The sequence below is a fragment of the Aspergillus sydowii genome (assembly GCF_001890705.1).
Source record: "Aspergillus sydowii CBS 593.65 unplaced genomic scaffold ASPSYscaffold_1, whole genome shotgun sequence".
In the NCBI taxonomy this organism is placed as follows: Eukaryota; Fungi; Ascomycota; class Eurotiomycetes; order Eurotiales; family Aspergillaceae; genus Aspergillus; species Aspergillus sydowii.
In genome coordinates this window covers 568,152-593,491 of record NW_024467859.1, presented here as the reverse complement: position 1 = coordinate 593,491, position 25,340 = coordinate 568,152, and the positions used below count along the sequence as shown (strand labels likewise).

Sequence of the window (25,340 nt, the reverse complement as noted above, 5' to 3'; positions counted from 1 at the left end):
TGAAATCCATGCGTTCATTGTGCATTCGTTTTCTTTATTTTTTATTTTTCTTTTTTCCTACGATAGAGGGCCGGTCGGATAATATTGGTAGTGTTGTTTTATAGGGTCGGCGTCCTCTGCTTGAGTTGTCAGTCTTGCATCAGTTCTCCACTCTGTTCTAGTACATTTCACTGCTTATATGCTCTTGCCCTTGCCCTTGCACTTTCTGCGGTCACGATTTATGTCTATACTTGATGCACACAAATTGACTCACCCTGTCCTTCTCTTAGTAGATTATACAGTCTTATTATCAACATTCACGGCCATAGAGCAACTACCGCATAGTCACCCGTCAATCCCAATCGCACCAGATCACGCCTAGTAAGGTGTCTCCGTAGCAAATACTGGGAACCCCGACGTCACCGGCGCGGCCGAGCTTGCGCAAACACACCCAGACGCAGTCGACGTCATCGGCGCTGCCGTACAATGGGCGCTTGCCGTCCACGACACCGTCGCTGTCGGCTCAGGCTCGTTCACCTCCTCCGCACGAATCAACACGGGAATCACTGCCCCAGTATTCAGCTTAAACTCTCGGTGTCCAATAACTCTCAGGATAGATGTGATCTCGCCCGAATGCGCCGTAACCGAGATAACCAGCTTCTCACCATCTCCACCATGGTTAGGCACACAGGCACCACCGCCGCCTCCTCTGGTCTTCTTCACACTCTCAGCTCCAGCTTGGGCGTTGAAAATATCATCCAACGCCCTCCGCGACCTCGAATCCTGCGCTTCACTCGTCTCCGCCCTTACCCCAGTCCACAACTCATCCTCCTCTGTAAACCCCTCCTCAATCATCCAATCAGGAAACAACCCTTCAATATAACTCTTCGACCGCCGCCTATCACACGTATGCAAACTGATCCCCTCCCGGAACCCCTCTTTAACCTGCGGCAAGAATGCTGCCACCGCCGCCGCATCACCGCCGGGTTGAGCCCGCGCTGATAGCGAGGGGAGGAGCCCCGCAAAGGTAAGATTCGCCGTCTTCAGCGACCGCGTCAGCGGACTGGAGTAGTAAGCATCTGGGAAATGGATCTTCTGTTCTTGGGACTGTGAAGCCCAGTAGGCGTGTGCAACCTTGGCTTGGCGGATTCCTTCTGGTGTGAGGTCTGCGTCGAACCAGGTTCTTGTAGCGTTGCCGGTTAGGAGGGAGTAGTAGCACTGTATTTTTTTTTATTATTATTCATTAGTTATTCATTCCGTCTTTCTGAGCTGTCTATCTATGTATGTATATCTTGGAAAGGAGGTAAAGGTGGGAAAGGAAAACGTACATTCCAAGCCGGCGTCCCGAAATAATCCTCCGCGGCATTATGCCAGCCCTCGCCGTGTCGGCCGAGGAAGAAGAGTTTGTAGCTGACGTGTTTGGGGGAGTTGGTGTTTAGGTATTCCAGCTGGCGGTGGAAGCGCTCCCACTGGGTTAGATTTCTGACTCCGGAGCTTGAGCTTGAGCCTGGGCCTGAGTGCTGCGCGGCTTTGTCTGCATCGTAGATGCGGTCGAGCAGGCCGAAGTTGTGGGATGTCTGGTTGGTTTGGTTAGTTATTATTATTGTTATTATTGTTATTGTTATTGTTATTGTTATTGCAGACAGCAGGGTTGGCTATTGATTTTCTAAGAGAGACGTACGTAGTCAAAGCTGGATGGGTCCGTGGATGGGTCGTCCTGGATGAAGTAGCCTTGGACAGTGGTGTAGTTTATGAATTTCGAAGCTGAAGCGGCGGCAGCTGCAGCAGCGCTGAAGCCGAGTGTTGCTGTGACTGTAGAGAGCTTCATGTTGTGCTGTGCAGTCAATCTTTTTCGATGGAGTGAGAACAAGAGATGGACTCTCTTGAGTCACTTTATACTTTATATTATTCCATTTGTTGGTTCGGCAAACAGTACCTGAAGTTCCGGAAGCTAAAGACCGGAATGTCCATAGTCCATACAGGTTAGAATAGCTCAGCACGTGGGAGGCCAAGGCCGGGTTGATATTACAGACGGCGTTGGTGCGATGGGCTAATGACTATAATGCGGTAAAAGCTCCGAAATAATAAATCAAGTCAAGCAAGTCGTTGAAATTATGTATTAATATAGTAAGGTTAATATACGTAAAAGTCTCCTATCCTATGTCCAACCCAGGCCGCTTCCAAAACATGCAGAAATGAAACCAAAATAACCGAACCTCAACACCGATTCAAGCCCACAAAAAAATGCTCGGGAATCCCAAAAAAAAATAAACTAATCCAGCAGTATATATGGCAAAGCCTTTTATGAGTACAGTAGAATAGATTTCAGTTAATATCATTCGTCAGCCAAAGTTGGTTGGGGTTCGGTTGTCTGCAAAGGTATACGCCTTGGGCTTCTGAGACGGAAGCTGCTGAGCCACGAACCGGTGAGCTTCTTCTTGATCCGGGAACTCGTACAGGTGGAACTCTGTAGCCTTTGCGTCCCCCGACGTTTGCATGTCCGCCTCGCCGAAAGGAGAACCCGAAGCTCCACTCTCAGAGTGGCTTTGCTCGAGAGCCTGCTCGTATGATATTGAGGAAAGATCCATTTGACAATGGCTAGGGTACGGGGCATCTGGAGACGGCATCGAAGTCGCCTCCCAGCCCCTCCCTGGTAGACCAGTCTCGCACCCATAGTCCGCGAATGAGGTGAAATGGGCCGGTGCTGACATGGGTGGCGCGACCCCTTGATACTGGTATGGGGAAATCATTTCCATGCCCAATGGTGTAGCTGGGGGCGATGCAATGTTGATCTGCATGGGTTGCGTTGTGGGGAACATTTGGCTTGTGGGCTGCGCCGACAGACAATAACTATCGGTAGAAGGGGTATTCGGGAGCAGATGGTGAAGGTCCTCCGGCGTCAAAGGCGTTGGAGGAGCCAGCGAGTTTGTTGTAACCGGCTGCAACATTGTTGACAACTCGGTCTTCGCAGAGCTCAGTACTCCAGCCTCGGCAAAGGTCGACATGTTCAAGGGCGAACGCTGTGAAGAGGCCTTTCGTACACCGGCATAGCGCGAGTTAAGACCCTGTGCAGACTTGGAGTGTTTCACACTGCCATAGTTCTGCCCCCGCGTCGTCGGCGACATGACCGGAGGCCCAGCGAGCATGGATGTTGATCTGGACGTGCCAATCGCAGCAGGCCTTGGTCGCTTTCTGCGGGCAGCAAGATCAAGCTCCTTACCCGCCTCCTTCCAGGCTGGAGCTCGGTCAGTCCGGTTGCCGAGCTGCGAGAGACCAGGCGAAGTGGTAATGCCAATGCCCTCGAGCGAGTCTGAAAGTACATCCGAAGAGCCCCGTTGTCCGATGTCCACATCAGGCTGCAGAGCATATTGCATTGTGTTATAGGGAGCAGCACCCCCATCATTGGTCGAAGAATAGTCAGAGAGGGGTTGCGAGTTGTCGAACCCAGGAACGGACAATTCCCCGGCAGATGTTACAGAGCTCCAAACGGATGTATCAGAGTCAGTTGGGAGAGACGTGGTTGGAGACACTGATTCCTCCACGCTTGTCAAACCCTGGCCATCCGGGTTATACTGGGCTGCAGCAGCAGCATCCAAGGCTCGCTGGAGCGACGCAAGACTTGCGACACGGGAGGCCTCACTACGTGTCTGCTGATGTTTTGATCCGGCAGAGACATCAGATGATTGGTTCTGGTTGCCAGATGAGGACGGTTTTGACGGTTTGGGGGTAGAAACTTTGTTTTTATCCTCCTTCTCCGCATTGGGTTCGGCAGCAGACTCTGGGGAGTCCGAAGGCTCGGATTTGGCTTTAGCAGCCTCCTCGGCCTCCGCCTTCGCCTTTTGCATGCGCTCGTATTCCTCTTGTCGCTTCTGCTGCTTCGCCTTGGCTCGTCGGTTTTGAAACCAGTTCTGTAAGTAAGTCAGCATCTTGGTTTTTTTTCGAGTTATTTCATTTTTTTGTCAATTTCGATCGGCTATCACATACAGCAACACGAGGAAGGCTGAGGTTTGTTTGGGCGGCTAATTGGCGCTTGACATTGCTGCTGGGCTTCGGGTGTGCCTGAAATTGGGCCTCTAAGGTTTCAACCTGCTCCTTGGTCAACCTCGGCCGCGAGAGGTTTTCGGCATATTCTTCGTAATCCATTATAGGCTGGTGATAGTAGTCGACCATGTCGAAAGGGGGATGCGCGTAGATGTAGCCATCCATTGGGTGCATCATAGAAGGGTGAACCATTGCCGGGTCGTAGCCAAGGTGTTGCTCCATTGGCACGCCGGGATGGCCAGCGAAGGCGTATGGATGGTGGATGTAGTTCATGACCGCGGGAGATGAGTCGGAAAGACCCCAAGGAAGGACAAAACGGTCGGTAAAGGGCAACAATCGGAGGGGCAATGTAGAGAGTTTAAGCTTGGATCGCGAGACGGTCGTGGAGTGCTGAGTGCTGAGGAGCGCAGAGTTGCAGTGGATCAGAAGTGAAGAGAGTGACTGGTGCTGAAGTCTATTGATATGTATACTTGCAGCAGACGGGATCCAAGATTTTTAAAACGTCGAGTAGGTGAGGAGGACAGGCATAAAGTCCGACGACAGGAACTAATAGGGACAAGGAGTGACTTCTGTAGGATGCGGGACTGCAGAGCAGAAAATAGAAAAAACGAAAAAAGAAAATTAAGGAATGGATTTAAAATAAAAATGATAAAATAAAAAATAAAAACCAAAAGGGAGAACGAAAGAGGAGAGGGAGTGTGGATGGAGAGAATAAGGAAAGACGGGGGAAAGAGAGAAAGAAGAGGGAGAGACTGGAGATGGAGGAGAGGAGGGAAGGATTCAGAGGACAGCCCGAGGAAAATGTGCCATTGGGTGATCGTCGCCCGGAACTGAGAGGATCGGTGCGTCGGTATCTGTCTTACGGTACGAACACTGCTTACAGGCTGGCTGCACAATTAGAGTATTCTCATCAAGCTCCTCTGGGTTCGTGTAAAAAAGATCGCACCAGGAACACAATGGCAATCCCGCCCAGCCGGCTGCTTCGTCTGAGCGTCAGCCCAGGGGCCAATTCAGTACGCGATCCGACCATCTTGGCCCTCCCCCAGTGGCGGTGACGGTACGACACTGGCTTCGCCCTCTTTAGGTTTTACTCGCTTTATTGTTCCTTTTTCTTGTTTGGGAGGTACTTTGATTGCTTTTTTTTCCTGTTATCATCGGATCCATCTGGGTGGTGCTGACCCGCAGGGTTCGTGTGGTCCCTCTGCGAATCTGGGACCCTTCCTTGCCTGACGCCGACCGTCGGCCTCACTTTGACACGACCAATACGTACCAAGCCGAGGTGAGGAGCCCTGTCAACGTCAAAAACCATATGGCGTTTAGAAGAGAAGACTGAAACTGTCAAGAAAGGGAGAACCAGGGGCTTTCTGCGGCCGTTCTGGAAGGCGTTTTTTGTCCTCTTTTTTGGCCAAAACCCTTTCCCCTCGGAGTTTCACGGCGGGTGGTTTGGCAAGAAAACTGAAATTGTGACGAGTTGAGATGTTCCCATCGAGCTTCATCAGTTCCTGCATTAGCGTCGTCGAGCGAGAACCAGTTACCGCGCGTCGCTATGGGTTGCGATGTGCTCCAATGGAGGATCCGGCTCCTCCAACGAGTTAGTCGAGCCAAAGTAAGCGCGAAGTGTGGCGAGCCGACGATAGCAGGCCTCGCCGAAACTGATGAACACGATTTCGACATCTCGGGTGGATCGAAACTCGCAGTCCCAGGATCTTGGAAGCGTGTGCCTGAGCCTCGGTCAGACTCCATCTCCAGTGTGGACTGCGGGTTCGGTCACGGGATGGCGCACCACATATTCTGGATCTGGTTAGCGCTACGGGCCGGCGCCAGGATAACTTCAGGTGACCCAAGAACCAAACCAAACCCAAGTCTCATCCAGGGTTTCGAACTCGACAGGAACTGGACAAATTCTCCTGGCTTACACTGCGTCTGTTGCGAAACACTCCCAGCGGAAGCTCCAAAATAGTGGGATTTTTGCTTGCTTTCCTTTCAACGGTCTCTTTCGAGATGTCCGGTTTCAGAAGCCAATAGTCGGTCTTCAGTCTTCATCATGGCCCGCGGGGGGATTTCGGATTTCGGACCCCGTCGGCCCAAAGGGAGAGGGGGGCCTCCTCTGGACCAATACGCTTTAACTTGATTGAGGAAGTCAAGGGTTATTCTCTGCTGGTGGCAGCTCTGATCCTCGACAGCCTCAGTGCACTTTTCCCTCCTGGACGCGTGGAAATCCAGGCGACCCCCCGAATCAGTCCGCCTGGTGGGCCCCCTCCCCAAGCACGGATCGCCAGCCATGCCTGTCATCCTTTTCACGCGGTGGTCCTGATTTCCTGGATCTACCAATCGTTAGATGACTAGGATGGGATCCAAGGTTGGGCCATGACAAAAAGTTGAAAAGGGAGGATCCCTCTGCCCTGCAAAAGCGTGGCAGCACAAGCCAAGCCCCACTAAATTCAATAGTCGACAGATCCTGTCGATCACCTCCCAGGACCTCTTGATTCGTTGCTTTTCGCCTTTTCAAATCCAACGCTGGGCGGCAAAACCCGTAACGCTGCCTCCGTATTTCGAGACAGTCTCGGAGCGTGCAATTCCTGACTTTGGGTTTCCATTCGTGATTCGTCCATTTCAAGATCTGACCTCAGAAGCAGGCTGTGAGTGCCGACTGTCAGCTTGCTCATGCTCGACGTCAATGATGACACCGCCCGAGGTGTCCACACAAATCCAGAGGTTACGCAGCAGCTGCCCAAGGACCACCTTCTTCTCCATGCAGCGCAAGCGGACGCTTCGACTCCCGGAGATGCTAGGGGGTTCGTTGGCCCGGGATCATCATATGCTTTCCGTGCGGGGCTCTGTTGGCAAAAATTCGAGCGGATTTTGCATGCATTTCTCTCTTCATACTTCCCTAGCTCCTCTTTTGGATCTTCAATCTGCGGCAAGACAGATTGACAATCCAACGTTCGCCTCAAACAACCGGTAGGACTCTACCGGCTCCTCGGAGGCTGGGGCCGCTCTCAAGGGTCAAAAAACCTCAAAACATCATTATTGCTGCCTGAACATCCGGAACACTGGTCCAGGTTTTACCTTGGAGATTATCATGAAGCGGCCAATGGCCTCACAGAGCCATGGATTGCCCCGCCATTAGTCTCCACGATTACAAAGTACCCTAGCTATGTGCCTCCGGAGTAACTCGGTACTTGTTCAACTACCTACACGGTGGAGGTGGGCAAAAGCGACTCTCGTTTCGAGCATGTCAACCAAACAGATCATGGTTCACGTGCATGGATGCGGTTGCCAGAGTCTCCGCACGGTGAATACCTCGAGTCACTGTGAAGAGACTCTATCACTGGACTCGGCCTTGGAACCAATGGACTGGAATACAGTGCTCCTCAGTAAACCTTCTTCTCCCTCAAAACCAATCAGTATCTAGATCACCATCCGTCACAGTCGAAGATGTGCCTCTGAGTGCATACAACAAAGCAGGATATAAGCTCGACGCTACGAAGCGTCGACGGGCTCACCCCTGGGACGATCCCGTAACTGACGCGCACGGTTGACGTGGATTGACTTAGGAATTAGGATGAGCCTTTGAGGAGTCCATTGCCCTTGATCACCAAATGTTCAATATTGGGCGGACGATATTTCCGGGGATCGTCGATTGATGCAACCAGCGACGCTCTGGAAAGTTATTGGAGAGCTCCCTCCGGGGCAGGTAGCAACTTGTGTTCCCCTGGAGGCTTCACTCCAACATTTGAGACTAGCTTTTCTCCATACACTCAATTCAGCAAGTACAAGTACGCACAGTCAGGGAGATGTTCCACGCTAAGTCCCTGTTGGCATAAGGTTAGGGCTTGGCAGCGGAGTGATCTGCTAGTAAATCCCATCAGCCATTCCTATCTTGATTCTCCCACACCCCTGGGTCTGATCATTGTCAATCGCACCTTGGAATCTTTACTACTTGATGCACATCATATGATGTAACTGTACCCTCGGTGAACCCAGGACCCCAATCACTCCCAGGAGGCTTTCTCGAGTTGGTCATTGTTTCGTTATTTTACTTGGCCCATGTTGTAAAATTGGTGCAAGAGCGTATCAACAAATCACTCAGCCTACAATCACGACTTCAGGCTGCGGATTGGCGCTTGGTACATCTCCAATACGCATATACCAGCGTCATCTGTAATTTTACTGCCTAACTCGGCCAGAGCGCGATCAGCAAAGTACCAGCTACGCCACAATGAAGTAGCTCACAAATCTCGAGCTGTGGTAGCATCGCCACCATGTCATTCAGACAGATGTGGCGGTGCGAGTCCTCGATCGCCGTTTCGGCGTTGAGGCCAGGGCGGATTGCTCTGCAGGGTCATGATAGCCGCAAGCATGCTCAGTGCGGTTTCGAAGCTAAAAAAAAAAAAAAAAAAAAAAAAAAAAAAAAAAAAAAAAGAATAAAAACAAAAATAAAAAATGGCATTTTCGAATTTGTCATCCGTGACAATAGTACACATACCGATCGGTCAGCCGGGAAATCTAGGAGAGCCACTCGAACGGCCCGTCTCGACTCTCGTCATTTTCTTTTGCGTGCTCCAAAAACTTCTGGGTGGCTGGATCCATCTTCAAGCTGTGCGACAATGCACGATGTTGGCGCGGCTATTTTTGCTATCAATTTCTTTGCTATCCTGCGTCGAGCACGGACTATGAAGCTCCAAAATCTTGCGAGGAGACTGAGCAGTTACTTGGGTTACTTTGCTACCTTTGCAGCTTGCAGCCTGGGCTCATGAGGTTACTTGTCCAGACTGAGGGACTTGTAACTGCAACCACATCAACATTATCTGCAAACTGCAGAAGCCATAGAGGTCGCAGTTGCCACTTGAAGCAGCTCCTGGTCCAGCCATCGATGCCTCGGAGATTTGTTGTCTTTCAACTTTTTCTTTTTACTTCCTTACTTCCAGTTTCCCTACTGGGAGTTAAGTTATTCTCTTCACCCAAATGTACGCAAAATCGATGATCGCGAGGCTCTCGAGCGAAAATAGAACCGTCCGGAAAGAAGAGAAAAGGGGGACGACGAGCTCGAATCCTCCTGGGCGATTATCCATGTTGCAGGTTTCTATCATCCCTTGCAGATGGCGTTGAACAAGTCGTTGCGATGCAGTATTGATCCATCGAGCAATCGCGTCTCGCCGAGTCGTCTCTGACTGGAGGCGTCGGCAAAGAATCGGATACATCAGCTTTCCAGAACCTGATCGGCCTTCTATCAACGAGCGGATCGCCCTTCGCTGCTCATCATGCCCTCTCCCGTTCTGAAAAGCTGGGAGAGAAACTTGCCTGCTCGTGTGGTAAAACACATGACGGTCGAAGCAAAGCTGGCCGTACGATTGCATTTCCGACATCCTCTGAATGGCCCACAGCAGTCATCGGCTGTGCCCTCGATTTTGCTTTTTTTGTGGTTCATCGGCTATTTCCTACTGCGAGATCCAGGCAAGTATTGCGTAGTTACCTGCTCTCAACTAAGGTTATTTGCAGGAGCCACCTCTATGCAACGTGAGAGCTCTCTCTATCGAGCTTCCCGTACCGCCCCGAGCTTCTCAGCTCAGCCTCCACGACTCGAAGCTCGGATTTTCTTACGTCAAGTCCAGCTTGTCGGTGAGCGACGAGCGTCGAGCTTCAGCTATCTTTCGAAACGAAGAGAAAAAAGCAGAAGCTTCAAATATATTGGTGCTTTAGGTTCACGGTCCGGGGCGCCCATGGGACATATCGAAAAAGGGTTAGGAAGCGGTGATGGGCCGTGATCTGCGGGCCCTACCCGCGGCTGCGATGTCCAATATCGGTGAGCCGCCTCAACTGCGGCTGTTAGCTTCGGTTATACCGTATTCCCAGGCAGCTAAATACACGAAGTCTACTGCGGTAACAAATACACTTTGCTCTCAACAAGTATCATGCCACACCGCTAAAGCGGATGAGTTCACGGGGCGTTTGAGATTAGAGCTCAGCGGTTACCGCGTCATAACCTGCGGAACTCAACGGTTTCACCCCTTTCACGTAATCCTTGTCCATCGTATCCTACCGAGGACATATTCGGAATGGGCACCAAAGTTCAATTAAACCCGGCAATCCATATACAAACTATACCCGTACCTCCCTCCGCTTCTTCACGGAAAAGAAGCCGGCGGGGAGGAAGCCGGTTGGGAAATCCTTGCGTAGATGCGATGCAAGGCTCATCCCCAACGCATTCTATCACACACGTCATATCCGCGAAGGAAAATGAAGTCCAGATTCTATATACAATGCTGCTGTCTATCAGTCTAGCGTCTACCTCATGAATCGTGTTGGTATGGGAACCAGGCAAGGCAAAGGCCTCACCGACACAACCGTCGCGGCAACTTGCAGGAACCTATTGGGTTGGAATCAAGGTCATTCTCCCTGGGAATACCACCATTACTGAAAGGCATTCCGGATCTCCAACTCCACCCTCCCGTTTGAAACACTTTTTACGCTAATACTCCTCAGGTCCTCCACTATCACATCCGCCCCAGCAGCCTGGAGCTGTTCCAACGTGTGAGTCGTAGTCAAGGCAATAACTGTAAATCCTGCAGCTTTGCCGGCTTTGATTCCCGACGGCGCATCTTCCAACACAGCCAGCGAGGAGGAGTGCTCCAGACCCAGCTTCTTCCGTCCAAGCAGATAGCACCGTGGATCGGGCTTCCCAAGCTCCACATCCTCCGCCACAACGAGGAACTCTGGATGTGTGAGATTGAGAACACCCAGCCAGCCATCAATCAGCGCGCGCGTGCCCGAGGTCACGACGCCCCAGGTTGCGCCGCCCTCTTCCAGAGCAGCGAGGAGAGCCCGCGCGCCGGGAATTTCGACTGCGTCGGAGCCGTATTCCCTAGGGATGCACCCCTCAATGTAGCTGACATCTGGTTCATCGACAGTCAACAATCGAAGACATTCAATAGATATGCGGGAGTCCAACTTACACTCCCAGGTGGCTTTCTTGGGGTCATAGAGTTGTAGAGTGTCGATACTCCGACGACCATGGGAGGTAGCCAGGATAGTCTTGGGGTCGACGCCGAGCTCGGCACCGATTCTGGGAAGGGAAATGTCAGTTACTAATTCGAACTATCGTGTTGGTTTCATTTTATCCTTCTTCTCTTCTCATCGAGCTGTGCGGGACTAACTTGTGCCAGTGTTTTACGATAGCTGTCATGAATTCAGTTTAGTAATCGCACACGGTATATAACAATGCATACCATGGATGGAGGGGCTCGACGAGCCCCTCCATATCAATGCATAGAGGTTGATGCCACTTACCATCTGTCGAGTCGACGATGGTGCCATCGAAGTCAGACAGGATGCCATCGAAGGTAAGAAGTTGGGGAGGAGCAGAAAACGACATTGTCGCCCGTATAATCTCTAAAAGAAAGAAGACAATCTAGACAAAGAAAAGTTTCAATTTACGATGGATGGAAATGCCCCGGGATATGGATCAAATGGCCCGCAGCAGTTGGTGTCCGGCTTTGTCAGCGTGTGCGAAAGAGGCCGGCCAATGAGAAAACAATCCAGCGCCTCGCTTCATGCAGCCTGGCGACCTCCAGCAACCTCTTGTATATTGACGACAAAGAGGTCCGTCGCTGCTACAGCTAGATTAACCAGAAACGCAAGAGCTCTAAGATGAATTGAATACTGAAATAATCTCCTCCCTCGTTATGGCAGGCGAGTATTCATTGCTAGCCATAGCACAGGCCTCATCAGAGGAAAGCGGCAAACGCAAGTCAAAACTTTCAATCGCCACTCACCAGCCTTCGGTTCCTATCATGCTTCCACGAATCCTTCTGCGGACAATCCATGAGAGAACATGTAGTTTTGGCTTAGAGCCAGACCAAAACCAACGAAATCTACGAGCTTGCAGACGCTGCGGAAAGGTGCTTAACTACCCCGCGGCACTGGAGCATCACCAGAGAAAAATGTGGGAATATAAAGTATTCAACTTGCAATCTCCGTAAAAAAAGTCTTTGACCTATCTAATGGCCGAACCAACCATGATAAAACGTGTGGCTTACGTTTTAAGAACTTGCAGCTGCTGCAAAAGGTGCTTAGTGGTCTAGGATTGAGATATCGCCAGAAAGTATGTGGGAATCTAAAGCGTTTAGCCTGCAGTCACTGCGGGAGAGTGTTCGGTCAAGCCGGCGCCCGTGTCAGTCAAGAGAAAACATCCAGCAGCTTGCAGGTACTTCAACAAAGTTTTTTGAGCATTCGTGGTTGGGTGCGGGCACGAGAGGGTACAATGTGGCTTTCGTTCCAGTTTGAAGCCATGTCCACATCCAAATTGCAGACACCGTAACCAAATGTTTATCCAACGCGGGTGGAAGGACAATATATTAGAGTAGGGCTTAGGAAAGTGTCTGACTGTCCAGGCTTCTACTTATTGGTATTCTTAAAAGGGTATCTATCGCTTTTGCAGATGAATACCCAACTAATCTTAAGGTGCAGTCCAAGTTGTACATGCCAAATTCTCGCTTATTTTTGGACCTGAGTTCCTTCAGCTTGTAGTAGTCAGTAGGTAGTCACTCATAGCTCGTGTAATCATCGTTAAGATCATTAACATTCTTCTCGGCGATCTGGACGCCATCGTTACGAAGCTCGAGATCTGGGCAAGAGTTAAGTCTGCCGATATCGAGTTTTATATCAAAGCACCCATTTTTAAAACTTAAAAGAAAGGGGAAAAAAGAAAAAAAAATGAGAGAGAGATATGAGGAAGCGGTAGATTTTGGGAAGATATACTACGGATAAAGAACCCCTCCCGAGGCCGCTCAATCCAAGGGCGACGGCATGACTAAGCGCCTCTAAGATAGGCGAACCCCATTCTGTTATCAGCTTAGCGCAGCAAAAAAATTATACTGTCCCCAGACCGAGTTTTGTCAGTGCTCGACAGCGACACTTCTAGACCCCAGTCAATATGGTCAAGCTAGGTAAGTTGGACTGCGGAATTAAACAACAAGAGTTTTTTTCCCTAACTCATCCCACCCAGGCAAAAACTCAAAGCGGACGCCCGTCCGGCTACGACACAAGATCGAGAAAGCCTCCGCAGCGAAGCAACGCAAGCAGAGAAAGCTTGCGAAGAAGGTTTTTACCCCCGTCCATAATATCAACCTGGTGTTCCTTTATACGGAATGATTTGCTTGGTTCAGTGGCTAACAGGTTTTAGAACCCGGAATGGCGCTCCAGAATAAAGAAGGACCCCGGTATCCCCAATCTCTTCCCGCACAAGGAAAAAATGCTTCATGAGATTGAGGAGCGGAGACGGTTGAAGGCGGAGGAACAAGAGCGAATTCGCGAGGAGGCTCGTTCGAGGCGTGCTGCTCAGAAGCAGAATGGTGGTGAGCAGGGTGGTGACGAGGCGACGGAAAACCAGATGGCTGATCTCGGGGATGATGATTTGTTGGATGACGACATGGATGAGGATGCCGGCGATGATGCAAACCCGATGGCTGCGCTTCTTGCGTCTGCGAGGGCTAGGGCCGTGGAGTATGAGGAGGGTGATAATGAGAGCGAGGACGAGGATGAGATGGACGAAGATGATGACATGGGTGGAATGAGTGACGACGATGAGCAGGCCGATGAGGATGGTGTCCCTACCCTTGTTTCTGGGAAAGAGACTTCAAGACGGGCTTTTGATAAGGTTTTCAAGAAGGTTGTAGAGGCGGCGGATGTCGTCCTTTATGTGTTGGATGCGCGTGATCCTGAAGGCACACGATCGAAGGAGGTGGAGCGGGAGATCATGGCTGCGGATGGTGGACAGAAGCGACTCATCCTTATCCTCAACAAGATCGATCTTGTCCCGCCACCTGTGCTCAAGAACTGGCTGATCCATCTGCGACGCTACTTCCCTACGCTGCCGCTGAAGGCGTCCAACGGCTCTGGCAACGCACACAGCTTCGATCACAAGCAGCTTTCCGTCAAGGGAACATCAGAGACACTCTTCCGCGCACTGAAGACCTACGCCCAAAATAAGAATCTCGGACGCGCCATCTCCGTAGGCGTCATCGGGTACCCCAACGTCGGTAAATCCTCCGTCATCAATGCCCTCACTGCCCGCATGAGCAGAGGCTCCAGCAACGCTTGCCCCACGGGCGCCGAAGCCGGTGTCACCACAAACCTCCGCGAGGTCAAGCTTGACAGCAAACTCAAGCTTATCGACTCACCCGGTATTGTCTTCCCCAATACCAGTGGCGAGAAGAAGGGCAAGAAGAAGCAGGACGACCAGGCCCGTCTCATCCTCCTTAACGCTGTCCCTCCAAAGCAGATTGAAGACCCGATCCCAGCTGTCAACCTCCTCCTCAAGCGCCTGTCCTCCTCAGAAGAGCTCCTTTCCAAACTTCTCCAGGTATACGGTATTCCCACGCTATACGCCGGTGATTCAACCACAGACCAAACAAACGACTTCCTCATCCAGGTCGCTCGCAAGCGCGGTCGTCTCGGTAAGCGCGGCGTGCCGAACCTCGAGGCCGCCGCAATGACTGTCGTCAATGACTGGCGCGACGGACGTATCCAGGGCTGGGCCACGCCTCCAGTCCTGCGGGTCGTGGACACGGATGCCGCGGGTGCGGGTGCTGCTGCTACCGCGGCTGCGCCTGGTGTCGACACGAGGCAAGTCGTGACCGAATGGGCGGCAGAATTCAAAATCGAGGGATTATGGGGTGATGGAAATGGTGGCGACGAGGCTATGGAGGAGTAGATTGGACCTGTCCTCTCTCCACTGCTATCTAATGTCTTTCTTTGTCGTTCGTTTTTCAGTCATGGTCATGGGATACCAGACGGCGTTTTAGGGTATAGCAAAAATAGATTACGTGATCGAGTTGGGTCAATTCAGACGAGTTTGATGACCTTATGCGTCTTTTCTATTGTAGAAATATTGAGCACGGCTGGTGTCTCTTTCTTGCTGCTCCGAAAATATATAAAGATACAAGAGACATCTGGCAATGAGAACCACACCAACAATCCTGGTCAAGAAACGAATCCGTGATCCAATAACCCTGCTGCAATCAATGAAGTCCAATTTGCCAATATCCAAATTTGTTAAATAATCCGACATATGACTGAGATTATTAAATCGTACAGGAAAGCCATAGTAATGTGAAGATAACACCAACGTTAATCTGGGATCATGAAGCGAAATATTCTGCTGAATCAGATATGTTGCGCTAGTGGCCAAGGGGTAAGGCGTCGCACTCGTATTGGATATGCGAAGATCGTGAGTTCGAATCTCATCTGGCGCAATTTTTTTCTCAACCGACCATCTATCGATGATACGAAGTTTCGATAAATTTTTTTTGTGGCTATTGTATGATGCGAATGCGCAAGGAACCTACAATTTGGATGGACACCAGTTGTTATCCGAACCCCGGTAGTGAACCTTATTACCATTGGCAGGTTGGCACATATCCCTCCTCTTGTTGCGTGGTTCCAGACGTTAACCCGGACAGTTGCAGATGATGTCAAGCATGTTAAGTATAGTTAACTATATGGGCTCTCAGTCTTTACTTTATCCTAACAAGGCTGGGATAAGACATTAGATATTCAAAGTAATGCCCTACTAGATTATTACCACGCTTCATACTCAGGTGGACAGTTAAACAATAATCCAAAGTGGAGACGCGCTTCTCGAGGCTCATTTCTCCAACTGAATCGCGTCGCGTCAAATGAGGAATCACCGCCTTGCTTGCGGTGACCGTGTCTCTTCATTGTCAACCACATTGCGTATCCAACACTTAACTTAATTCTGACCATTACACCGAGTGACGGTCGACTGGACAAATAGAACCTTGGCTCTGGCCCGCAAACGAAGAAACGAATCTTGAACTGATCAAGGAAGCCAAAGAAAAGAACCGACGCCCCGCGCTACTTTTCCTCCGTATAGCCACCTGCACCGGAACTCTGCGACCACCGAAGATCTACCTAAGGACGACAGCGTACTACCCGCCTCCCGTCCTCTATATATATACGCAGATCAACAAGAAAAAAAAGCGCCAAAAAAAAGGAAACCATACTATGTCCTCATCACCGAGTGGCGACGCGGACGCCCCTCGGAAATCCCACTCGCAGTCCGAACAACCCCAGAACACCGTGCAAGCAACAGAGCAACAACTCAAAGCGCGCGCCGAGGGCGTTTCAATCGAGGACTACCTTCTCCCGCGCTCAATAACCGTTCGACTAGCGAAATCCGTCCTACCGCCGAATACTTCTGTACAGAAGGATGCAGTTCTCGCAATCCAGAAGGCTGCGACGGTGTTTGTCTCTTATTTGTCTTCTCAGTGCGTTCTACCTACCAATCCCATCTCTTGTTTCTTCTCTCCCTTTATCTGGTTCAGTTTTGGTGTCTTGTTTTTACCAGCCACTGCGCCGCGCTAGATTGAGCTTGTGAGCCACCCAGCTAACATATCTGTACTCATTGAATAGTGCCAACGAAGCAACCTTAAAACGAACGGTAACACCAGCTGACGTGCTGGATGCGATATCAGAATTGGAACTGGAAGGGTTCAGACCGCGGCTAGAGAAGGAGTTGGACAAATTTACAGACCTGAAGGCTGCGAAGAGGAAGCCGAGGAAGAGCGCCGAGGGGGAGACGAAAACGGATGAGAATGGTGATGGCGCTGGCGAAACCCAGACAAGTACGATTGGGGAAGGGGAGAAGAAGGAAGTTGTTGTTCGGGGTGTGAAGAGGGTGAAGAGGGATGGTGCGGGTGCAGGTGTTGGGGGTGACGAGGTCGAGGACGATGATCAAGATCAGGATGGAGAGGATGAGGTAGAGGATGCTGAAGATGAAGTGGAGGAGGAGCACGATGAGGATGCCACGGAGGAAGAGGAGGAGGAGGAAGAAGAAGAAGAAGAAGCGGGTGAAAACGATGATATTGACCGCGTCGAGGACATAGATCGAGAGCGGCGCATAATGGACCCTGATGGTGGGGACGATACCGAGAGCGACGACGAGGGGCCCGGGAGTCAACTACGAGGGAATATGGGGTTGGGATAGTACATTTACTACTACTTATACTCTTGAAGATGTTTGGAAGGTCGAAAAATGCGTTTATGATGATGTACATAATAATACCTATTATCCCTAACATTGCGCCGTTTCATGTAAATGCACCGAAAAATAAGACATTGTTGCGGACCTGCAACGATGAACACCTTCAACGCCGACCCGAAACCGCAATTCCACATGCAAACATTAGATGTAGTGGCCGTCCCATCAGACAGATAAAGTGGGAAGGATCAAACGCCAACGCCGTGGTCTATCAGTGGTATCTCAAACAATTAGACAGAGCGAAGCCGGGAAAAGTCTATGAAGCCGGCTGGTTTAATAAGTCGCTCATTCCATTTGGAATGGATTTAGGTGAAATCGTTTCGGGGGCGCGCCATTGATTCTTGCATGGTGTTGAGTCCCCCTTCGAAGCCAAGTTAGGGAACATGAGTGTGTTATTGCGCACCTCACCTGGTGGTAGGGGATGCATAGCCTTATGCGCCTCCTTTTCAAGTTTGACCGATTTCTCCTCGGGCAGGACTTTCTGCGCTTTCGTGACTTTGCTGAAGTTGGTGATTTTGGCATTCTTAGCTGGCTCCTGTTTCGTTGTTCGCTTCTTAGGCGCAGGCTTTTTGACTCCGGCATTCTTAGAGGCCTTCTTCGGTTTTTCCTTCTTTTTGTCGGCTTTGAGGATTTCCGTGAGTTTCGGCCCCTTGCTGGCAGGGTTGGTAAGAGTTGTGTTAGAAGAGTTCTCAGCATCACCATCGTAGCTGGACGACGGCGTGAGCATCCCAGTCTGAGCCAGAGATTTGTGTTTCTTTGGCGTACGAATGACAATGGAGATTGGCCCTTGTTCGCTCTTGATACGCTCGACGTCGGATGAATTGCATTCGTCAAATACTGGCTCCGAGTCGTCATCCCAGCGTTTCAAATGGGCGAGTCGTGCCACTTCCTCGCAGTCGCCTTTGACCACCAGGTCGAAACTATCTTCAAATTCTTTGCCAGAAGGTGGTTCGTTGTTGATCCACATAGTGACACCGTTACGGCGACTCCGAATCACCGAACATAAGCTTTTGACGAGACGACGCACCCCGGGGATTTTCAAGCTGGTCCCTACTACGATTAGGGCGTCTGGGCGTGAGCGTATATCAGCATTCATCACAGAGGTGATGGCCTCCTCATCCGGGTTGTGTTCGTTGTATAAAACAATGCGCGGCCTCATCTTTCCAATCCCATGGCTGCGTTGACCAGTTTCCATGCGGAATTGGTTCTTTATCACGCACTCCGGACATTCAGGAGCATCAGGGCGGTCGAACATGGCCCGGTCGAAAGTGCCCATGTGCCGACACTTTTGACACACCATCTTCTCAAGGCTCCCGTGTAATTGGATGGTGCGCGGCCACGGCGCTTTAACGTTTAATGGGATTTGCGTCTCAAGAGGGGGCATTGACGTTTCAATGCCATCGATGTTTTGTGTGTACAACCGCGTCAAACGGTTGTCGCGCCCTAGTCGGGCCAGCATATGATGAAAAGCTGTAGGAGAGGTCTTCTCAGCCTCTTCAGACAGCGACCTAACCATCTCCTGGAACGAGGCGGTCAACGTTTCATCCTGGTAGACGGCAGCATCGAACATGAGCTTGCCAGATGCTTTAAGGTTGTGTTTCCTTTGCAAAGACTTGAACAAGCCATCATCGGAGCGAAAATCAGGAACTGAGTGCGTTGAAACATTAGCTTCGGACGGGGATTGTTAGAGGATAGGAAAATGGAGACATACTGCCAGCAGAAGTGGAGATACCAGCTCCAGCAATTACTACAATTTTCCGATGACCGCGGATGGTGTTGACGAGAAGGTCAATCTGGGACTCCTGATCGCCGTAAGAAAGGCCAGCGCAGGGGGTGAGGTCAAGTAGCTGTGTTCGACGCTCTTTGGGGAGGGCCACACGGCGCTTCTTTTTGGCGGGCGGCAAGTCATCGTCTTGGCTCCGGCCGGCGCTAGACTCGTCCGGGGAGGGTAAGAAGAAACCTTCAGGTGCGATAGGAGACGATGGCGCCGAGCTCAGGTCCGAGCAGTCGGAAAATAGAATGTCATCCATCTCCATAGCCTGAAGACTGCTTGGAGACGGACAGGATGAAGAGTTCGAGGAGTTGGTTGTTTTCGTGGTTGTGGTGGTGGTGGTTTTGCGAGGAGCCATTATGACGCCGGTCGGGGATGACGCGAAGTTATAAGAGAGGAGAAAATGAAAGGGATAGAGGAGGATTTGTGTGCCTGACAAAGAGCCACGGGAAAGCTAAAGCACGCTTTGAATAGAGATCATGGGTAATGGTTGATTAAGAAGCCGACATCAATTGGGAGTGAGATGCGGAAGCTTTTCCAGGGGTTCGGCGTTGAAGAATTCTCTCGGTGTTATGGAAGAAAGAGAATACGGATAGAGAACAAGATGACGGGGTTGAGCGTGAGGAGTCGGATACCAGAAGTAGAGCAACAACTTGCGAAAGTAGAAACCCCGTGACTGCGATGTGGTCCGACCTCAAGAGTGCAAAAAGCGAAGAGGTCGGGAGGAAGTGGTTGTAAAAGGGAGGAGGGCCGGCGAGGGCAGACGGAAGTTTGAGGTGGCTGTCTTTGGATGGTTCTCTCGCTTGCAGTCGGGGTTGTGTTTGTTTTGACCCACGGGTTTGCTGGATAATAATAAGAGAGAGAAAGCACAGTAGTCTTGGGGCCAGGACTCTCGAAGGGAGGTATGGAGAGAAAAGAAGTGGAGGAGGGGGTTGAGTATGGAGGAATGCCGGAGATCGGACGATGCGGCGCCTCCCTCCAAGGGGCTTGGGCTTCTATATACTCTTGACGTAACTTGGCGGTCGCAGTATGAAGAAACTCTCTATAAATCTGGAGTGGAAGAATCATGGCAGAACTGAAGTTGTTTTCGGTCGCAAAAGTCGCCCGCTTCTGATTGGCTTGATTTCTTCCTGCCAGCGGATGGACCTGCAGCTCCAGCCCTAATGGGGATTAGCCTCTTCTGGAGCCGGGGCTAACCTGATCATGTCTCACGCATAAACAGTGAAACACACCTCACGCGTCGCCTTCGACAACTACTATAGAAGGATGTAGGTATGTGAATATTTTTGCATTACCTTTAAATCTACAATGCAGTGTGGCTAGATATATATCCTGAGGAGCTACGGATTTGGGCAAAATTCGAAGATATCACGGTTGGTTGACCTGGTTACCGTAGCCACATGACTACACGTGACGCTTAATCAGCACAGCGGGTCAGAGAGGCTCCACATGCTGTTAGCCTCAGTCGCTCTTATTTACGAAGGCCGGAGACTGAGTGCTTTGATCTGCAGAATGTGAATGGCGGGTGTCATTGGATTCGTGAATGCTGTGCCTCTGCTCCATTGAAAGCTTTTCTGCGCAGCTTGAATGCTCTCCTCGCATCTACCCCGCGCTGATTCTCTATTCTACCATCCGTGATCCATCCCGCTTCTGTGGATCGCACCCACTATGATACTGGGTGCCGTTATAGACGCACCCATACATAGGTATCATTGACCATCACCACCTAGACCATCTGCCTTTCTACCGAGCACCCCCAGCATGCCCTTAATCATGGAGGACGGGATCAATGTCGACGATTTATTCGGTGAATCCACCTCTCTCGAGCTGGGCTTGCCTCCGAACACTTCCCCCGCCCCTGTGAAAGGCCTGGCCCAACGTCTGGATGAAATGCGATTAGTTGGGTGTTGCCAGTACGTTACTCTTTGGAACCGCCCGTCGCGTTTTTCGCTTGTTCAATCTGACACTGCCTAGGAAAATTGCCTGGTCGAGGCTCGGATGTGTTGCGTATATCTCGCAAGATTCTTCTCGAGTCAACGTTCGCCATCTTCAGTGCCAAAAGTCAAATGGCAAGTGGACGTTGAGCGACGAGACACCTTTAAACCAGGTCGCAGAGGCCCACGATGGCTATGCCCTGGTACATCTTTGCTGGAATGAATCTGGCTCAGAATTAGCAATAGCCGACACGTCCGGCCGGGTATCGATTTACTCTATTCCAATTGCTCTCAATAGCGTAAATGGAGCTCGCCAAGCAGCGTTCGATGTTGCTGATGATGGGGCTCAAATTGTTGGGATGATGTGGTTGAACCAGAACCGCTCGGTAAGCATACCTTCTACCCATGAAGCTTTGCATGCTGAACGTATTCAGGTACACTCATTCTACCAGGCTGCCAAGGTACAAGGCCGTTGGGCATATTCGCCATTTAGACGACGTCCAATTGCACCTTTCCACCCTGCTAATAAAGCCGCGCTGCTCTGCATCACAAGGTCTGGTTCCATGAAACTTCTCTACCAAAACCCGGACAATAAATGGGCGGAAATTACGACAGAATTGAAAAGCACAAGCTACTCTGATAGGTTTCTTACCCACGCGGCTCTGGTAGCAACACAAGCGGGAATCCTAATCGCTACCCATTCGGCATGTCAGAAAATATCCGTCTACCGAGTGAGCATCCAGTGGAATCCCCCCCAATGGGATCCCGCGCAGCAGAAACAAGGAACCCAGCAGTATCCAGTTCCAAGTTTCCGCTCCATCCATTCCAAGGTTGAAATGCCTTACAACATCCCAAACACCCGGGGGTCAGCAGGCGAGAACCCGGACGAGCAGTCCACCCTCACAAGCTCTCTCTACTGCCTTACATCTTTGCAAATAATCCTTCCCGCATCCGATAACTCTGCAGGCTCAACACCGAATCCCTGGGTTGTGGCTGTCTTCTCAATCCCTCCTCACGCTATTCTCCATCAACAACCGCAAGCACCAGCCAGTGCTATTATCCGGTGGCAGCTCGAAACCGGTATCCCCACTCTGCACCCCAAATTCGATGAAGTTGCGTCAAAGAAGAGCAACGTGCAAATCAAGGTATGAATATATGCCATAGACAGCAGCATTAACTAACTGAATGGCTAGCCGAAAACTATTCTGCGTCGCCTTGACGACATCACTTCCGCTCGTCATGTTATTTCCGTCGACCAGACAGAATATGGTAACGTCCTTGCCGTATCTTATGACGATAGCTCAATTTCTTTCTATGATCCAAAGACTATGACGGCTTTCGATATCGTTGACGACGCAAACACTGTCACTAGCCTTGCCCAGGCAGGGTTCAACTACCCCTTAGACTCCCCAGGTTAGTCTTTTAAATCTCTTTTGCTAGGTTGTTCTGACTTGTCGATTATAGCAACACACATAGCCTTTTCACCAAGTGCCTGTGCTGCCGTGGGGTTGGACAGCGATGGACAGATACACCTTAGGATTATGGAACATTCTTACGGAGCCGAGAATGGCGAGTATGACGAGAGTACGTGATTTCATGAATATTTTGTTTTGAGACTCATCTAACCACAAATTCAGACAAATTCTCCGCGGCCATCGCTTCATTGACGTTAGCTTTCTGTCGTGGCTGCGGTGGTGAAGTCAACACGGATGATATTCTGTTGCTTCTAATACGTCAATTACCGCAAGGTTAGGGCGACCGTTTTTCCTCGCAATCCATCAACTTTCTCCTAATGTTTTATAGATTCCCAGACGGGTTTCCTCAACGAGGTCTACCGTGCGCTGTCCATCAACTGCAATTTCACCACAGAGCATGATAAGTTGATGAACCATCCGTATATCTCCCGTGCTCTTAGCATACAAGCGGCTCTAGGCTTTAAAAATAAGTATAAGACGCGTAATATTGCTTCAAATGTTCCGTGGGCTATTATACAACTTCGCCAGGCTGCTATCATATACCCTTTCTTCTTTCAGTACAATAAAGGATCGCAGCCGCCCGAACCGCATGACCCAGGTGAGACTCTTGTCAAGTTATTCAACCCTAGTTGCTGACTGCCATTTAGATGTCCTACGTATGGTTCTTGGGAATACTAAATGGGTCCTTGACTTCTTCCTATATACCCTAAACGAGCTTTTCGATCTTGCAGATGAGTTTGAAAGTGTTCCGGCCGACCAAGAAGCCTTCAATCAGAAATGTCCGTCACACCATACTATCCATAAATATGTGCTAATCAATCCTGTAGTAAAATCAACTGCCTCCCTGCCCCTTATCGTTGTTCTTTCTAGCATGTCTCGTGCATTCCTCCGCTTCATCTGCCGTGGCCTTCGAGGGATCCATTCCGGCTACGCCAACGCTCCCCTCACCGGTGACGCCCGCGTCTACTACACTGAAATTTGTCACGCCCTAGAAACGTCCCCCGTGCGCACAGACGTCTACGAGAAACTTCTCGCGGGCGTCGACTCCGCCGTCAGACACGCCTACACAGGCGCCGGGTTCGGCGATAATGAGCGACCAGGCCCAGAGAAGGAACTCCTCGTCAGCAGCCGCATTCCACCCGTCCTCGTAACGGCAGTGTCTACTATCCTCCGCCAAACCATACCCAGCATGAAAGCCGAAGTCGACCGCATGGCAATCTTCATGGGTGACTATAGCTGGCTGGGGTTTGGCTCGGACGCTCGCACGGAAGCCTACCGAAGATCGCGAGAGGTAGATATCATCAAGAAAACGCCGATTTTCCGGGCTGTGGCTGGAGCTGGGACAGGAAGGTTGGGCACCCTGGAGATGGGCGATTTGGGTGCGAAGAGCGGGACTCAGGGGCATTTGAGCAGACGGTGTGTTCGCTGCTGTGAGGCCTCTGAGGCGGTGTACCCGCCGCGTTCAGTCCCAGCGTTTCGGATGATTTATAAACTGGGGCATTTGAGGTCTTGTATTTGTGGGGGGATGTGGGATCTGGAATCTGGATTGATGAATTAGATGTGATATCGTATTTTGAACTATTGGAGGTGCCTAGTGATGCAGATAAGTAAAGGATTTTGGTGACAGAACACCTTAGATGGTTTAATGTATAGAACCCTTTTAACGAAGAAAAAAGAGTACATGTTACTACAATTATAGTTTCTGATTCGATGGATCGAGTCGTTGAAGTTAAGGATCCTGGGACCAATGCCCAGTAGGAAATGCACACCGTGATACGAGGTCCACCTTGAAATGTTGCGTGGTAAACGTTGTTCATCGCTGAATGTTCCGGTTAATGTGTGGGATATTAATATGGCACCTATTAGACTCAAGAGGAAGAGTACTTGAAGTGGTATTATATGTCATTGCAAGCAAAGGATTCATTCAAGATCGACCTGCATCTTTTCTTCTAAGATACATAATCCATGTCTTTTATGTTAACCTCCCAGAATAGGTAGGTCAGGTCAAACGTCCCAGAACTCCATCATCAAGATCCAGACTCGATCCCGTCTCTTCCTTTTTGGATTTATGCCTGTTGGTGATCAATCGTTAGCCTTGATCTATGAACAATTGAAAGCTTTTCTGCGAAAATCGTATGCCTGAGGTTTCAGATCTTTTGGGGTATGTTCTGGGCGTACCTTGATGGCGTACTTCCGCTGAGGGAAGTGGATCTCCTTCTTGCGCTGGCGCTCAGTCTTGAGGGTGGCCTCGTGCTTGGTGAGGCGGCGGCGGAGAGCACGGGTGAGCCTGGGGCGGAGGTCAAGAGGAAGGTACTTCTTGTTCTTGTAGAAGAGGCGGAGCTGGGAGCGCTGGTTGGCGTTGATGACGGTGAGGACACGAGCGATCGACTTGCGGACGTCGTGGCTGTTGAAATAAGATCATCAGTATTCCTTCTTTCCCTGTATTTGAGATTTTGAATGTGTTGAGTGATTTAATGAGTGGATGGGTGGATGTGATTGTGATCAGATCGAATGCGCGGTCGGTCGAAGCGATTTCGTCCCAATTCCTCAAAATTCCTCCTATTGAGAGCCTGGTCACCTTTGTTCATTCGCTGCTCGTTGCTCGCTGTTCGCTATCCGGGTCGAGTCGAGTTGTCGTGGCAAAATGCGATCCGACCAAAACGCACATTTCGTTCCAAATCTTCAATCGTCCATCCGGGGGGTGTATTGTGCTGCAAGTAGGGAAAAATTTCAAACGCACATTCGCTGGGTCTTCGACGAGGCACCGCCAACGATCTTCTGGACACGGAGCTGAGCCAGCTCGGTCTTCAGCTCATCCAGCTGCTTTGTGAGATCATCCTTGCTCTTTCCCCAGAGTTGACCAGCCTTGACCTTGGAAGACTATAGAAAATCGAATCAGCATGCCATTCTCATGATCATATTTTCATTTTTTGGCACAGTCGCTGTACATACCATGGTGGGCGGTATCTTGTCGAATGGTTGATTGACGACGTGAGGATTGAAGATGGACCGGGTCGATTTGGGGATGTTTCTGTGGGACTAGGGCTTTTTTTTGCTTCCTTGGCGTGGTGCGGCGG

At 50.5% G+C, this 25,340-nt stretch overlaps 8 protein-coding genes and 1 non-coding gene across 9 annotated transcripts; 4 read left to right on the top strand and 5 right to left on the bottom strand.

The window, feature by feature from the left end:
• Positions 1-357: 357 nt before the first annotated feature.
• ASPSYDRAFT_53142 (uncharacterized protein) lies at positions 358-1,807 on the bottom strand (the record flags this gene model as incomplete). The annotated part of the gene is made up of 3 exons (XM_040848630.1): positions 358-1,197; positions 1,308-1,556; positions 1,661-1,807. The coding sequence occupies 3 exons, from the start codon at positions 1,805-1,807 to the stop codon at positions 358-360; spliced, it is 1,236 nt and encodes a 411-aa protein (XP_040707255.1).
• Positions 1,808-2,321: 514 nt separating this feature from the next.
• Positions 2,322-4,212, bottom strand: ASPSYDRAFT_53141 (homeobox domain-containing protein; the record flags this gene model as incomplete). Its single annotated transcript, XM_040848629.1, has 2 exons — positions 2,322-3,887; positions 3,964-4,212. The coding sequence occupies 2 exons, from the start codon at positions 4,210-4,212 to the stop codon at positions 2,322-2,324; spliced, it is 1,815 nt and encodes a 604-aa protein (XP_040707254.1).
• Positions 4,213-10,207: 5,995 nt separating this feature from the next.
• ASPSYDRAFT_38002 (HAD family hydrolase) lies at positions 10,208-11,679 on the bottom strand. The gene is made up of 4 exons (XM_040845612.1): positions 11,311-11,679; positions 11,178-11,199; positions 10,977-11,086; positions 10,208-10,916 (listed from the first exon to the last, which is right to left on the bottom strand). Exons 1-4 carry the CDS (start codon positions 11,393-11,395, stop codon positions 10,435-10,437), a joined length of 699 nt encoding a protein of 232 aa, XP_040707253.1. The 5' UTR covers positions 11,396-11,679; the 3' UTR covers positions 10,208-10,434.
• Positions 11,680-12,860: 1,181 nt separating this feature from the next.
• Positions 12,861-15,031, top strand: ASPSYDRAFT_37997 (putative GTP binding protein). The gene is made up of 3 exons (XM_040845611.1): positions 12,861-12,968; positions 13,028-13,122; positions 13,205-15,031. Exons 1-3 carry the CDS (start codon positions 12,956-12,958, stop codon positions 14,732-14,734), a joined length of 1,638 nt encoding a protein of 545 aa, XP_040707252.1. The 5' UTR covers positions 12,861-12,955; the 3' UTR covers positions 14,735-15,031.
• Positions 15,032-15,197: 166 nt separating this feature from the next.
• ASPSYDRAFT_t31 lies at positions 15,198-15,275 on the top strand. Its single transcript has one exon. It is a non-coding gene; the product is annotated as a tRNA-Thr (tRNA).
• A 772-nt stretch (positions 15,276-16,047) lies between these two features.
• On the top strand, positions 16,048-17,029 carry cbfA (putative CBF/NF-Y family transcription factor; the record flags this gene model as incomplete). The annotated part of the gene is made up of 3 exons (XM_040848628.1): positions 16,048-16,077; positions 16,102-16,310; positions 16,456-17,029. The coding sequence occupies 3 exons, from the start codon at positions 16,048-16,050 to the stop codon at positions 17,027-17,029; spliced, it is 813 nt and encodes a 270-aa protein (XP_040707251.1).
• A 310-nt stretch (positions 17,030-17,339) lies between these two features.
• Positions 17,340-19,113, bottom strand: ASPSYDRAFT_141098 (putative SIR2 family histone deacetylase (Hst4); the record flags this gene model as incomplete). Its single annotated transcript, XM_040841109.1, has 2 exons — positions 17,340-18,730; positions 18,795-19,113. The coding sequence occupies 2 exons, from the start codon at positions 19,111-19,113 to the stop codon at positions 17,340-17,342; spliced, it is 1,710 nt and encodes a 569-aa protein (XP_040707250.1).
• Positions 19,114-20,615: 1,502 nt separating this feature from the next.
• On the top strand, positions 20,616-23,821 carry ASPSYDRAFT_83509 (mediator of RNA polymerase II transcription subunit 16; the record flags this gene model as incomplete). Its single annotated transcript, XM_040851232.1, has 9 exons — positions 20,616-20,767; positions 20,829-21,174; positions 21,223-21,933; positions 21,982-22,201; positions 22,253-22,372; positions 22,426-22,536; positions 22,592-22,861; positions 22,911-23,042; positions 23,091-23,821. 9 exons carry the CDS (start codon positions 20,616-20,618, stop codon positions 23,819-23,821), a joined length of 2,793 nt encoding a protein of 930 aa, XP_040707249.1.
• Positions 23,822-24,345: 524 nt separating this feature from the next.
• Positions 24,346-25,218, bottom strand: ASPSYDRAFT_53135 (60S ribosomal protein uL29; the record flags this gene model as incomplete). The annotated part of the gene is made up of 4 exons (XM_040848627.1): positions 24,346-24,363; positions 24,442-24,667; positions 25,004-25,143; positions 25,216-25,218. 4 exons carry the CDS (start codon positions 25,216-25,218, stop codon positions 24,346-24,348), a joined length of 387 nt encoding a protein of 128 aa, XP_040707248.1.
• Positions 25,219-25,340: the final 122 nt, after the last annotated feature.